At 42.2% G+C, this 14,417-nt stretch overlaps 2 protein-coding genes across 6 annotated transcripts in view; one reads left to right on the top strand and one right to left on the bottom strand.

Annotated features, from left to right (window-relative positions):
* The window catches only part of ZC2HC1C (zinc finger C2HC-type containing 1C), a 45,174-nt gene that overhangs the window by 5,851 nt on the left and 24,906 nt on the right, over positions 1–14,417 (top strand). For 3 of the 4 annotated variants that reach the window (XM_059690134.1, XM_059690125.1, XM_059690117.1), the window contains exon 3: positions 1,001–1,839. The exons of the other annotated variant lie outside the window; for it this stretch is intronic. In XM_059690134.1, the coding sequence (XP_059546117.1) occupies positions 1,001–1,264 (264 nt within the window). In that variant the 3' untranslated portion in view covers positions 1,265–1,839. Of the gene's footprint in view, positions 1–1,000; positions 1,840–14,417 lie in introns of those variants that run through there. 4 annotated transcript variants of the gene reach the window in all.
* The window catches only part of NEK9 (NIMA related kinase 9), a 37,501-nt gene continuing 27,691 nt past the window's right edge, over positions 4,608–14,417 (bottom strand). The window contains exons 19-22 of one of the 2 annotated variants that reach the window (XM_059690105.1): positions 11,818–12,026; positions 10,580–10,741; positions 8,581–8,793; positions 4,608–7,080 (exon numbers count right to left, since the gene is read on the bottom strand). In XM_059690105.1, coding sequence (XP_059546088.1) covers positions 6,955–7,080; positions 8,581–8,793; positions 10,580–10,741; positions 11,818–12,026 — 710 coding nt within the window. In that variant the 3' untranslated portion in view covers positions 4,608–6,954. The remainder of the gene's footprint in view (positions 7,081–8,580; positions 8,794–10,579; positions 10,742–11,817; positions 12,027–14,417) is intronic. The other variant, XM_059690094.1, reaches the window with a different exon arrangement.

The raw sequence follows: 14,417 nt of genomic DNA, 5'->3' as shown, positions 1-14,417 counted from the left end.
AACATTTTTATTTTCTGCTATCAGTTTTAATTTATAAAAGTTCTAAAACATTGATACTGATTTTTATATAGAGTGGAAGGGAGAGGGAGAAACATTGATGAGAGAGAAACATTGATCGGCTGCTACCTGCATGTCCCCTACTGGGAATTGATCCCTGACCAGGAATTGAACAGGTGACCTCTTGGTACATGGGATGATGCCCAACCAACTGAGCCACACCTGCCAGGCCTTTCTGGGCTTTGTTCCTTTTCCATAGTGTATATATTCTTCCTGTTTTATGGTCACAATTTCTTCTAATAACTTCTTTGTTGGTACTATGGTTTTTCATTTAAAAAATGTTTTTTCCTGGTACCTGCTTTATTGCTGCTTCCTGAGTGTGTGTGTTTGCTTGTATACTCATGTTTGTCTTACTCAAATATCTGGTAATACTTGGCTGTCCATTTCATATTTAAGCTTAAGTGGGCTTGTTGACTAAGGACCTTCATATTAGGGTTATCAAACAGTGAGCCTTTTAATTGCCGTCCCCCAGGGCCAGTGTCTGATGGCTTTTCTCTTGCCTGCTTGGCATGCGAACCCTTCAGTGAAGGTGCCCATGTGTTTGGCACCCAGGGAGCCAAGTGAGGGAAGGAGGCTGACAGTTCTGCAGCTCATCATGAACACTTGTACTTGCTCCCTGTTTTCAGCCCCAAGATTCACCTTTTCCCCCCTGTGCCTGGATTTCGTGAATCTGACACCTGTCGGGTTCAATGTCTCCAGAGAATAAACTCCTGTTCTCCTGTGAGGGGGTGGGTGTGCAGGGTGGGATAGCAGCCCTGGGTCCTGGCACTTTCTAGCCCGAGGCTCTCCAGGTCTCGGGACTCATCCCCTTTGCAGGCCCACAGTGTAAGCGCCTCCACGCAGGCCAGTCAGGATTGAGCCATTTCCTTACCGTCATTCTGGTGGAGACTCGGGAGGTGAGATAAATGCCACGTTGAATGACTGGTCTGCCTTCTACTTCTAGGCTGAAGCTCCACGGAAGAGCAACTGGAGACAGAAGCATGAATCCTTCATCCGTACCCTCCGCCAGGCTCGAGAGGTCCAGCGGGTGATTGCCAGAGGTGGAAACCCCTCAGACTTGCCTCCCATCCCACCTGCAGAAAATCCAGACTATATTCAGTGTCCTCACTGTAGCCGTCACTTTGCTCCCAAGGTGGCTGAGCGGCACATTCCCAAGTGCAAGACCATCAAGAACCGTCCTCTGCCTCCAAGGAAGCATTCCAGTTGAGCAGACAACAGCGGAAACCTCCTCAGTCGTTCCAGGAAGCTCGGCTTCTCTTGAGCAGTAGGTAGGAGTAGAATGATTTGATGCAAAGCAGGAAGAACTAGATTTTATACATCTCCCAGATCAGCCTGCAGAGCTGAAATCAGGGAGGAGAAACCCATTGCTAGCAGCAGGAGGCAGAAGGAAGTCTCAGCCTCCCACCTCAGGCTGGTGTGCCTGTTACTGCCCTAAGAACTGATGGGTGAAGACAGTTAAGAGTGGCGAGCAGGCCACATTAAAGCTGTCTTCTCACGAGCTGGCTTGTGGTTTGTGCTAGCTAAGTGCCTGCATCTGCTTGGCCTTCTTGCCACTGCCTCTGCATGTTTGTCTGTGGCTCCTGTTAACTCTTCTCATTCTTGCGAGAAGTTGGCTCATTCAGATGAGTTGGTGTCAGAGGACCTAGGTCACCCAGATGATATCTCATAAAAGATAATACGATTTTGTTGTAAGGCAAATGGAAGTCTGTCCGTGACCTCCCTGGTGCATGGTCCTGGCTAAAAACCAATACAAGTATGTAAGGTTAAGGTGCCAATACATCCTAAACCAGGGGTGGGCAAACTTTTTGACTCTGAGGGCCACAATGGGTTCTTAAACTGGACCGGAGGGCCGGAACGAAAGCATGGATGGAGTGTTTGTGTGAACTAATATAAATTCAAAGTAAACATCATTACATAAAAGGGTACGGTCTTTTTTTTTTTATTTTTTTAGTTTTATTCATTTCAAACGGGCCGTAGTTTGCCCACGGCTGCCCTAAACCCTCCCTATGGTGTACTGTGTCGTAAAGGGAACCTCATTTTCATCTACGTCACAGGTAGGGATGGGGGAAAACACACTGTATGTCTCTGTAGTTGTTCTTTTCCAGTGTCAAAAGGGAGGAAACTTCAGCTTCAGCTATTGCTAGCACTCTGCTTTCAAATGAGGTTGGTAAGTTGGATGGATGGCATTTCAAATGAAGCAGCAAAATGTACCATCAAAGCAAGCTGTACATTGCTATGTACTTGTCCCCGCTGACAATACTACCCACAGGCAACTTCTTTTTTAGAAAGCAAACTTTGAAGGAAAAGGTACCAGATGTTTTTCATTTTCTCTGTGCAGAATCATGCCTAGTGCAAGGAACCTTTATAATTAGACCCTCGATAAATGGGTTTGTGGGATTTAAAATTAAACAAATGAGCCCTCAACTTGCCAAGTGGGAGCAGTGATGAGGTGTATCTGACAGAGTAGTATCAGCTCTGATAGGATGAAGCTAGTATAATAGACCTGAAATACCAGTAGGGTTATTGTCCTGAGAGCATTCACTCCAATTATTAGTTTAAAATACTGTAAAAAAGTCACCCAACCTGACCTGGGCAGAGAGGACTAGGCACACAACAAAACCGTATTTTACTTAAACAACAGATGGCCACTCACTCCTGTTTCATCTCCACTGCAGCTTCCGCTGCGTGGCGGGGCTAACAGATCAAATCCCTTTGAAATGTGAGTTTAAGACTCTAGCTGTGAAGCTACAGGACATTAGGCTGGAAAAAAAATCACATATTTTAAAAATAGCATATATTGACTTGTTTTATGCTTTTAACTGTTGCAAAGAAAAAAGTATCACGTAACAGGGCTTTCAGTTGGCCACTTAAAGAAGCCTCACATACACAGTGGATATTTAATCCAACTATGACATTCCCCAGGCAAGTTTAACAAGGTCCACTTTGTTTCATACTTGATGGTAAAAACAATAGATGGCAAAAATGGGCCGTGGCCAACGTTACTAAGTGGTGGCCTGTGGACTGCTTGCCCCACAGTTTATTTGCTGGCACAGCACTAACGATATAACCTGGCATTTACAAACTGGGATATGGAGCATCTCTTACATAACTAGAAGTTCTGGAAAGACCAGGCCAGCCACACTGCATGGCACTAATTGAATGAGGCTCAGAACCAATTGCTCCTTGACAGGGGAGAGCATTCAGATCACCACAGGCCCACTTATGTGCCTTATCTGCCTGGCCCCACAGGCACTGGGCTGGGGATCCCTGCATGATTATTAAGGTCACAGATCAGGGCCCTCCGGGGAGAATAAAGTGTGTTTGTGTGTAGGGGGCAGGGTGCTGTCTAGAGACACAGGAAGCAGTTATTCACTATGTTGCTAGAGAAATAAAACAATAGTCAATGTCTTAATGTTCCCTTCAATCGCAACATGCTTAGGCCTTGATTATGTCAGTCTTTTAAATTTAGCTTGAACTGATCTTTGGGAAGAGGTTGGCAACCTTTTTCTAAGTCTCTTCCTGGGTAGCAGAGAATGATGCGTGGAGAAATCAATGCTGCTTGTTAGTCTATGTATTATACTACTTCATCCAAGAACCTTTAGTGCATGTAAATGTTATAAAGTTCAAAGGTTAAGCAGTGGGAAAAATCTCATAGTTAACTCACTGTGTGCAGACATGGTAACACAGTGCTGCTTAACAGTGGTGTATTTAAGGCAGCATAGTACCTTTGGGCCAGCATTTTTTTTTTTTTTGTCATCAATTTACCACTTCACAACTGCACAGGAGGTAGCTGAGATGTGATAGCGTTTTTCTCCCAAATGTTACGACTCTATGAAGTTTAGTGATCAGTATGTTTATTTCCATAGTTAGTTATCGAAGCAATAAGTGATTTTTGGCTTTGCAGTAGGGAGGAACATGTTTTGTAGCCCTGGCTACGGCCCACTCTGCCCTGACACTATCATGAATAATACTTTATAGGCCCAGGGATACTTTTTTGAAAGAATTTATTTACATCTTTGCTCCAGAGTTGGTCTATTATGAATGTTTCCAAATACATGGCAAACCAAATGAAATGTGAGTTTAAGGCTGCTTTTGCTTTACTCTAGTGAAATGCTCAGCCAAGAGAAGTTGTAACGTGGCTGTGCTATGCCAGGGAGACCAAAATACAGTTCACCCTCTTTGAGGGAAACCAGTTTTATAAACATAAATGGCATTATCACTTGAAAAAGCCACTGTGATCAGGGAGGCAAGTACAAGAAGTGATTCTTCCTCCTCTAATGGCTTATTTTATTCTCCCTCTGCACTTTAGCACAGTATTTCAGAAGGTTTTTTTGGGGTAGGGGGTGGGGTTGGGGGTGGAAGGGGAGCTGTAATAGCAGAAATGGTTCTGTTAGCAAGGAATTGGAAGGAGGAAAAGATTATTTCTGTGCAAATGTCCCTTGCATTGTTTCTGTTACCACTGAATTAAAAGTTTCACAAAGGCCTGGAATCTGAGTGTTTTATCCCCAGTGACAATGTCCATGCACAGACTTACTAAGGCATAGCACTGATTGACAGTTTAAATGTTTATTTAAAATAGAAATGCCAAACCACTCCACCCTCAGCCTTTCAAACATCGGGCCAACAATAAGCTAGTTCTTCAGCAACAATGTCAGAGCAGAGGAATAACTCAGGTTATACTGTAACTCAAAAGCAATACTACGGAAAACTTAAAACACCTAGCACTGTATAGAGAAGTAGAGAATTACAGAAAACCATTCAAAGACATTTCTGCTACCTCACTTTTCACTTTTTATCTAAGCATGGCTGCCACCTTTGAACTGGTTTCTGTTTGCATAGCTGTTTGGTGGAGAAAATACGGCTGTCCCAGGCACAATTTGGGAAAGTGCAAATTGTTTCTAAGGCACAGAATTTAGATTCTCAGCCAGATTCATAGCAAACCTAGGTTTCCCAAGGGAACACGCTAGAGAAAATGACCACAGCATTCCACTGCTAGAGAGTAACTCCGGAACAAGGACAGGGGTCTTACCCTCTCTTCAATGCTCACTTCCATCCCCCAGTCTCAGCAACATCCCATGTTCCTCAGATCCATAGCAGAAGCAACACTCATGATTAACACCCAAACTGACCCTGCCTCTCAGGCCTGCTGAGATGATAAGCATGAGGGACACAAGAATGTGAAAGGCCAGTCAGTCCTTTAAAAAAATCAAAGTTGCGTTTACATGGTGAACCAAACCCATTATTAGGGTGTATAGCAAACCCCCAAGTCCCTAGAATTTGTAGCTTAATCCAGGGTTGGCCCCTTCCCTTATTTTAAGAAAAGGCTTCAGTGATTACATTAGTGCCATTGCACTAGGCTTCCCAGAACTGAGAAAACAATGGGAACATCAGACCAAAGAAGATCCCATTGGACAGAGTTGCCCATCCCAGCTATGGGGTTTTCCTGGAACATCAGCCTTTCCATCATCAGTTTCAGGGAAATGACAACATTTCCATTGCACAGATCCTTCCAAAATATTAAATAGACATCAAACATTTATGTTTTGGTTTAGGGAAAAGGAAATAAAACAATGTAGCTGTTTCTAGGAAGGTAGGATGTGAAACTCTTCAAGGCGGTCCAAGGCGGCCCGTGAACCTTTCACAAGGCTAGGTGGAGATACCAAGCTCACACCCTACGGAAAATCATCGAACGCTCTAGGGCACCTTCTTTGGGAAAGCCAGCTTGCTCCGGTCTATAAGGACATGACTACAGGATTAGAAGGGAGCTCAGCCAAATTCCTTTCACTTGGCAGGCTCTACCTGTTCTGTTAGGCTTCAGGGACTACCAGGTTTGGGGGCTGGCTTTGGGCCACTTAAGTATGAAAGGTGATACAGATTCACTGATAACGGCGTCATAAACACCAAAGGGGAGAAAATACTGACTAGACATATAGAAAAGGAGTGGATGGGGCTGCTGATGTCAAGATCAGAACCGTAAGAGCCATGAAGGCAGAGGCATAAGAGGCCGCCTGGACGGAAGACTGTCACTGCTGGCCTCTCAAACATGCAAGCAGAGGCAGCTAGAGGACTTCCTGTCCCTCATGGTTTTCTCTTAAGGCCACTCCTACTGCCCGACTGGCTCAATTCTCTACAAGCCACCTCATCTCTCAGAGGCATCTTCCAAAGCTAGGAAAGCCCACCCTGCACTGGCCACAGCTGGACACTCCAGCTGTGTGATGAGGAGGGACCTGCCCTTCTTTCTCTACTCCTCACCAAAGAAATTCCAATCAACCTCAGAGGAAAAGCAATTGAAGCCCATTTTTCCTCCTAAAGCACTGAGCTGCACGATGTAACTGAACTTTCTGAAAACTGGCCCAAGAGACTGACTCCACCAGTCTTTCCTGGACTCAGGACTCCTGAGAGGGCTCAGAGCACTTCACCTCTCTACAGATGACCCTGGGGGGGCCCCACCTGGTTCCAGCCCACTCCAGCTTCACACTTTTCCCTCCTCCACCCAGAGGTGCAATGCCTGGTATTGAATTTCCAAGGCAGCTTCCAATTAACGGTGAAAATGATAAATGGGATGTAAGCTGCTACCAGCAAAATTAAGGTGAGCATTGTGTCTCCTCTTCAAAGGTGGGATCACCAGATGAGGTACAGAGCTGCTGTTGCTATGGCAGTCACTGAGGACCAAGCCAGGGCCACGGGGCCCTTCCATTCTCCAAAACAAAACCACTCCTAGATCCTATCTAATAGGCAATGCCACTCTCCAAGTGTATGTGGAAAGTGCTTCAGAGCCTCCGCCTTCGCTCCTTGTCTGCAAGTGAACAAAGCCAGGAAAGCGCGCTCTGCATTCAGTAAGTGTGCTGTGAAGTTCTCTGGATCCCAGTTTCCTGGAGGCTACATAGGCTCAGGAGACTAGAGGCTGGGTGGTCGACAGGAATCTGTTCCCAGGAGGCACCAGGAATCTGAATCTAAGTCAGGCTTTGGATCCATTTCCATCTCTTCCTTTGCCGTCTGAGTTCCTTTGGAATGCATTCCCATCTGTCCAGATAAAACACAGTTCCACATTAACACTACTGCTACCTATCATGGCAGTTCAGGACTAGATTTTCAATGTCAAACTCTAGGGATTTGTGGCCAGAGTATTGTGAGAAGTTCACAGAACTCCCTTAGGTAAAGGCTACCCTTTACATTTGCTGCAGGTAGGAGGCAAACTGTCCTGGTTTGTTGCAGACAGCAGGATTTTCTGGGATTCAGAACTCTCAGTTTAAAAACGGAGAAGGCCTAGGCAAACCACCCTCCAGTCGGCTATAGCTGCCAATCCCCCCATGCTTATCTCTAGTAAGCATTACTTTCCAAAGCATTTTCATAGACATTATTTCATTTAATCCTCAAAACAACCATACAAACTAGGTGGTATTATTTTCTTAGGTGAGAAACTAGGGCTTATTAAAACAAAGTAATTTGTCCAAACACAAAAAGTTGTTAAATAGCAAAGCCACGGACTGAACCATATTTCCCTATCCTAGTTCACGCTGTACTATGGCTCATTAAAAACAATGCATGCAGCATCACCTGTGAGGGAGGGATTTTTACAAAAAATGTTTAACTTAAGCTCTGGCTGGTGTGGCTCAGTTGGTTGAAGCATCATCCTGCATACCAAAAGGTTGCGGGTTAAGTTTAACTTAAATTTAATTGTGTCTTGCACCTAACTTCCAGTTTACAGAAATGACAGGATGACAAAAGAACAAGTTAAGCAATGCCCCAAGAAAACAAGACAAATCCAGAAATGTGGGACATTCTGTTAAACAACTGACCCTGTTTCTTCAAGTCGCCATGGGGGGGAAAAAAGTGATGGTGGTGAAGGGAATTCTCTAGATTAAGAGAAACAAGAGACATAACAATGTGATGTGGGGTTTTTGACTGGATTCTGGTCTGATAAAAACAGTTAAGGACACTTCTGTGGGAAAACTGGAAAAATTTGAGTATCAATTGGATACTGAATAAGAATTGAGATAATTAGTGTTAATTTTGTTAAGTGTGATAATGGTATTGTGGTTATCCAAGAGAATGAATGTCTTCATTTTTGGATACGTTTAAGAAAGAATTTAGGCTATCTCATGACTTTTATAATTTACTTGAAAATGATTTATCAAAATCAAAATAAATACATACACATTCTAAACACACACACACACACACACACACACACACACGAAACTAATAAGGCAACATGTTAACTATTGTTGAATCTAGATGGTGAATATATGGGTGTTCACTGAACTGTCATATTTAAAAATTTTCATAAGAAGGAAAAGAAAAAACAAAGACTAACAAAAAACACTGGAAGTTAGGTGATAAAAAATCATTCAATCCAGGTGCTTGAACCAGGCTCAGGGCTTCTGGAATTCATTCAAAAAGTTACATCATTAAAAGGTAAGCACTTACAAAAGAGTAAGTATATGTTGGCCCTTGGAATTTTGTTTCTGTGATTCTTCAAAAACAGACTCTGAAATTGAATTATTCTTTTAATGCTTTTACCTGTTGCCCTCCTTCCAACTTCTTGTTCAGCTTCTGTAGCTGGGTAAAAATCTGGAGGTTTTCTTGCTGGAGCTTCTGTTGTTCAGCCAGACACTTTAACACCAGACCCTGCAATCTCTCAACCTCTACCTGCAGAGTGCTGCAGGCACAGGGAGGAGGAATCAACGGTGTTCCCTTCCCAGCACATGTTCCTGCAGGATTCAGCCGAGGTGGCTAAAGAGTGGAGAGAGAGAGGTCACAGGAGGTTCTGCCTGGATGCCACAGCTCCCCAATCTAAATTTCCTCTAAGTGCTACCAGATTTTACTTTAAAAATAATAAGATAAGGCCCGGCTGGTGTGGCTCAGTGGTTGAACATCGGCCCATGAACCAGGAGGTCACGGTTCGATTCATGCTGGGGTACATGCCCGGGTCTCGGGCTTGATCACCAGAGCGGGGTGTGAAAGAGGCAGCTGATCAATGATTCTTTCTCATCATTGATGTTTCCATCTCTCTCTCCCTCTCTCTTTCTCTCTCTGAAATCAATAAAAAGATATTTAAAAATATATAATAAAACATATACACATGAAGTTCATGCAAGAGAAACAGAAAACAGCCAGGATTACAAGAGCACCTGGCCCTAACATAGTAGGGCAAGAGAACTCTGCCTCAGTCTCCATTATGCTAAGGTAAAAAAAACCAATCATCTATTTTGGAAGACTTTGTGAAAATGTTTTAAAGTGTACTGATATCTTCCCATTTAAAATGCTGGAATGGGGCTTGGTCAGTGTGGCTCAGTTGGTTGGAGCGCCGTGCCATACTGAAAAGGGTGCTGTTTTGATTCCCATTCAGGGCACATACCCAGGTTGTGGGTTCGATCTCTAGTCAGGGTGCATACGGGAGGCAACCAATCTATGTTTCTCTTTCACATCGATGTTTCTCTCTTTTTCTAAAATATCCTTGGGTGAGGATTAAAAATAAACAAACAAATAAAATGCTGAGGTGGGGAAGCATAATTTAGTTTGGAACAAGTCTTTCGAATCACAGTGAGGAAACTGTGATCCAAAGGGTCAATATGCATGAAATGTAGCGGATCACACTTAGAAGAGATGTGAGAGGTGTTCAGTAAACAGGATTCCTAAAACAATTCAAGACTAACTGACAGAGGTTTACCTTAAAGTTTCAAAGGTTGCATTACCTCTTTTGGGGAGCTTTTCAATTTTGCTAGTCTCAACTTTTCTCCCTTCTTCTATTGTACCCTGTTTATAGCATAAGACAGTCCATAGGCCAAATCACTACTACTGCCTGTTTTTGTAAAGTTTATTGGAATACAAGCATACTCATTATGTATTATCTATGGTTGCTAATGTCAGAGTGGCATAGCTGCTAAAGAGACTACATATGGTCACAAAGCCTTAAATAATTACAGTGTGGCCCAAAATGTTTGATGACCCCTGGTTTACAGTTTTACTGAGGTATTTACCACAATTTAATTTCTATCAAGGTTAGGTATTCATGACATGTGTTGGACCTAAGCATTATTTCTTATACAGGGTTGGGCAAAAATAGGCTTACAGTTGTTTGTATGGAAAATAATACAATAACTATTAAATATTTCAAGAACATACTCTGTGCTTCACGTACTCACAACTATAAATCTACTTTTGCCCAACCTTGTATTTAAAGCCTCCAACCAACCCTACCAGTATCGTGAAAAATTGGATTTGAATTTTGGAATTTCAATGTTGGTACTTTTGAGGCAGAAAGAAAAGAAAGACAGTTCTCTGCTATAGAAAAGTGTCTGTCTGTCAGCAATGTGAAAGAGTGAACATTTTTTCCAAGACAACTCAGTTTACCCTTCAGTAGAGGCTTTAAACACTATCAAATAGACAGCATCATGAACTGATACAGAGCAGCCGGAGACCAAAGAAACCAGAGGAGGAGACAGTGAGGCCAAGAGAGCTGGGTGGAGCTTGCAGCCACTGTACCTAGTTGAGATTCAAAGGCAAAAAGCTCAGTTACCCAGGCACCTACTGGGGGCTTGTGTTCTGAAGGCGCCTCAGAGGCCACTTTGAGTCCTTGCAGCTCTTCATAGGGCAGGGTATCTTTCTCAGATTCTGGAAAAACTGCACTTAGGGGAGACGGGCTGTCAGGCATGGGGATGAATTCTGCATTTTCCAGCTCCTATGTATATAGAGAGAATCTCATCAGTTCTGTCTGAGCCATTTACTTTATCTCAAACTTCCTTCTTGCTATAAGCTTTCACTCTATTGTGACATCAGCACCCTCTAGTGGGCCAGGACACTTGTGGTTATGACACAGCTCTCCCTACCTGTCCACAACCTGTCAGCCCTTCCTCAGAGGAGTTACAGTGATAGGAATTTAACTTCAAGAACAGAGTCTGGAGTGCCTGACATGCTTCCCCAACACACTTATTCTGTGTAGGCGAGTCAGTGACTTGGGACGCTCTAAGGTGATGGTAGCGAGGCCAATTGCCAGGCTTCTAAAGGCTGAGGCTGATGCTTCAGATAGTACAGTGTACTGCTTCCTCCATTCAGACTCCCTGTACAGCTATCAAGTTATTATAAAGGGAGCTGTAAATATATAGATTTGATCATTTTGGTAAAATAATTTAAAATTTCACAAACTATAAATGTTCACTGTAGAAAATGAGAAAATACAGATGGGCAAAGGGGGATGATAAAAATCACCAGCAATTCCATCACTCACAGATAACTGCTGTTAAAATAATTAGTATAGTCTTCACAGTAGACATTTTTCTATGCATTACATATTTGCTAAAAGAATGGGATCTTACTGCACAGGTGTTACTCCATCTTTCTATGCACAGCCATATGCTATAACCAACTTTTCCATATAAATAAATTTACTCCAACATTTTTACTGTCTGCACTTCAACTTGCATAATCCATTTCTCTATTGTAAGCATTCCAATTGTCCCAAATCACAGTACAAAACCATAAGCTTAATCTTTGCACACATGTATTACAAAAACTGCCTGTATTAATTTACATTCATTTAAGTAATACAGGTATGAGAACATTTTGCATCTGTTCTTGTCAGGAAGAAAAAATGATTCAAGATTTGGTGATTCTGTTCCAGGTAGAAATGAGAAACCCAGGTGCCTGCTACAAAACACTCGAACAGGACATGGGAAACTGAAAGATTCTGACAACTCCTTTCCAGTCCCTGCAAAGGATCTAATATTTTATTTAAGGTACCTCTACCAAAGGAATTACCTTTCGAAGCCAGCCAGGACAGGAGCTGCTGGCCCCACTACTGATCCCCATGGCCTCCGTGGGACTGACTAAACCTTCCATTCCTCGGTCTGCTTCCATTGTTCCTCGGAAGCCTCCACTTGGATCGGGAGTTTCAGATTCCTGCTGACTGTCCTCCTCTTCTCCCCCACCGCCGCCGCCTCCTCCTCCCGGGCTAGAGCTCTGAACCACTGACAGATACACAGCACAGAAACAGACAACTTGGCTATGCAGCAAGAAAGATTTACCACCTTCGAGCCCCACTGACTTAGGAAGAGGTGACTAGAGTTGCATGAAGTAGAATAGCAACAGTGTAAGTCAAGTATTTGGAACTAAATTTTTTAGTTTTTACACAAGGTACTGTATGTCAGTTTCTTCATAATGATAATTTACTTCTTCCCAAACTTGCTTTTCCCTATGTTCATAGCAAATGATGAGTGTTCTAAACCATAACTGAACAATCACCCCAAGCACAGCTCAGCAATCTAGCATCCACGCTTTAAAAGATACATCCAGACTCCAGCATCTTCCACAAAGGTTCATCTTCTATACAAAGCTCTTTCACATTTGAGCCAAAACCCACTTAAAGTTGCCAGATAAACTCACCACCAACTCCCTTTCTGGGGAAACATCTGAATGGAGAAGTCTTCAACTATTAAAGTCATTGAATTCTTTGATGACTATTTGTAAGAATTTAAAAAATAGGATTGCTGGTTCTTTCTATATCATGAAGCATATTCCAAGTTACCTTAATGAAGACTGGCTGATGTGTGGTCAAGAAATGAAACTGAATTTTACTATGGGCCAAAGGAAAAGATAATTGAAAAAGTAAATTTTGCCAAAGCTAAAAAAAGATAATTTGCATGGTCTATTCTAAAGTTAAATGTAAAGGACTGTTTATGACTACCAACTATACTAACCAGTGCAGTCCTACTAAACCAGTAGAACTATAGATGCTGAAATAATTCTGAAGCTTGCTTTTTGTTTTAAATTATTTTTAAAAATTATGTTACATCTGAGATATACATAAGACGATTTTTAAATTATGTGTAAGTTTTGGTGCCTAATAAAACACATATGAATCTACCACTTGAAGAATTAGAATTATACTTTACAATATGGTAGCCAAATATGGGTATTTAAACAGAATTAAATATTCAGTTCCTCAGTCAGTCTCCACTTTTCAAGGGCCCAACAGCCACATGTGGCTAGTGGCTGTTCACTGGCCAGCACACATACAGAACATTGTTACTGCTGCAGAAAGAGCGATGGCACAGTGCTGAACTAGAACATTACCTATATCACTCGGCCTGCTTTGTGAAGTCCTTCTCTCGCCTCCTACCTAGATGTAAGCACTTTTTAATTTTGCATTTATCATTTCTTCTTTGAAAAACAACTTTATCACATACGTATGTATCCTTAAGCAGTATGTTATTTATTTTCCTTGGTTTTGAACTTTATATAAGACATGTAGTCTGCTGTAACTTGCTTTTTACATTTTACATTATGGAAACATTTGTAGATGTTCATTTTCACTCTTATATAACATGCTATTGGCTGATCATAACACATTCAACTAACAACTACTTACTGGGCACTTGCCATTTGCCAGGCATTCTTCTAGGCAATGTGGATACAATTAATGAATAAAAATAGACAAAAATGCCCTAGCTGGTTTAGCTCAGGGAATAGAGCGTCAGCCTGGGGACTGAAGGGTCCCAGGTTTGATTCCGGTCAAGGGCACATGCCCGGATTGCAGCTCGATCCCTAGTAGGGGGCATACAGAAGGCAGCCAATCGATGATTCTCTCTCATCATTGATGTTTCTCTCTCTTCTTCTCTGAAAAAAAAAAAAAAAAAAAAAAAAGACAAAAATCCCTGCCATTGTGTAGTTTACATTTTCTAGCCAATGGACATGTGCTTTTAATCTTATGTTTTTCCTTTAAATACCATTCCAGCAAAACAAAGCTCTAAGAGAACAGCTGTGCTTTGCAAAAAGAGATTTTATCATTTGTGACAGGTAGTAATATGCACAAATATATGCTGAGCAATGAATTACTAAATAAGTCTAATAAGAGGTATAATGTACGTGCATGTGTCTGTAAACTAAAGTTCAACAACTCTAGATCAGATTTTCAACTACTTCTTTTTGGAGAATTAATCTGCTTTTATTCTGGGTTTTTATCTGTTTGGTTCCACAAAATATCAGAACCCAGGTTCTGAGACATCAAAGACTGCAGGTAGTCTAGCAAATGGAAAACCAAAAAGAAACACATATCCAGTTTCCTGGCATGATCCCAAATAACACAGCACTAAGAACAAAGGAGCCAAAGGAAAACCACCAGAGAGCTTTAAGCTAGTTTTCCTAACCACCTGGAAGTCTAGCCAACTTTTAATTTTGAGGGCCTGTTTGGAAGAACTCTATAGTTTCTATAGAGTAGAATACCCCTAGAAATACCATGGAAATACAGGGTAGACAGACTCTGTAGCCCCTAAGCATCGTCAGGAAAAAGACAACACATAAGTCACATTACAATATTGGGCAAGCCACATAATTACTTCCATATGTGTGGGGGGCAAAGA

The sequence above is a fragment of the Myotis daubentonii genome, chromosome 1 (assembly GCF_963259705.1).
Source record: "Myotis daubentonii chromosome 1, mMyoDau2.1, whole genome shotgun sequence".
Taxonomy (NCBI): domain Eukaryota; kingdom Metazoa; phylum Chordata; class Mammalia; order Chiroptera; family Vespertilionidae; genus Myotis; species Myotis daubentonii.
This window is presented reverse-complemented; position numbering and strand designations above follow the sequence as displayed.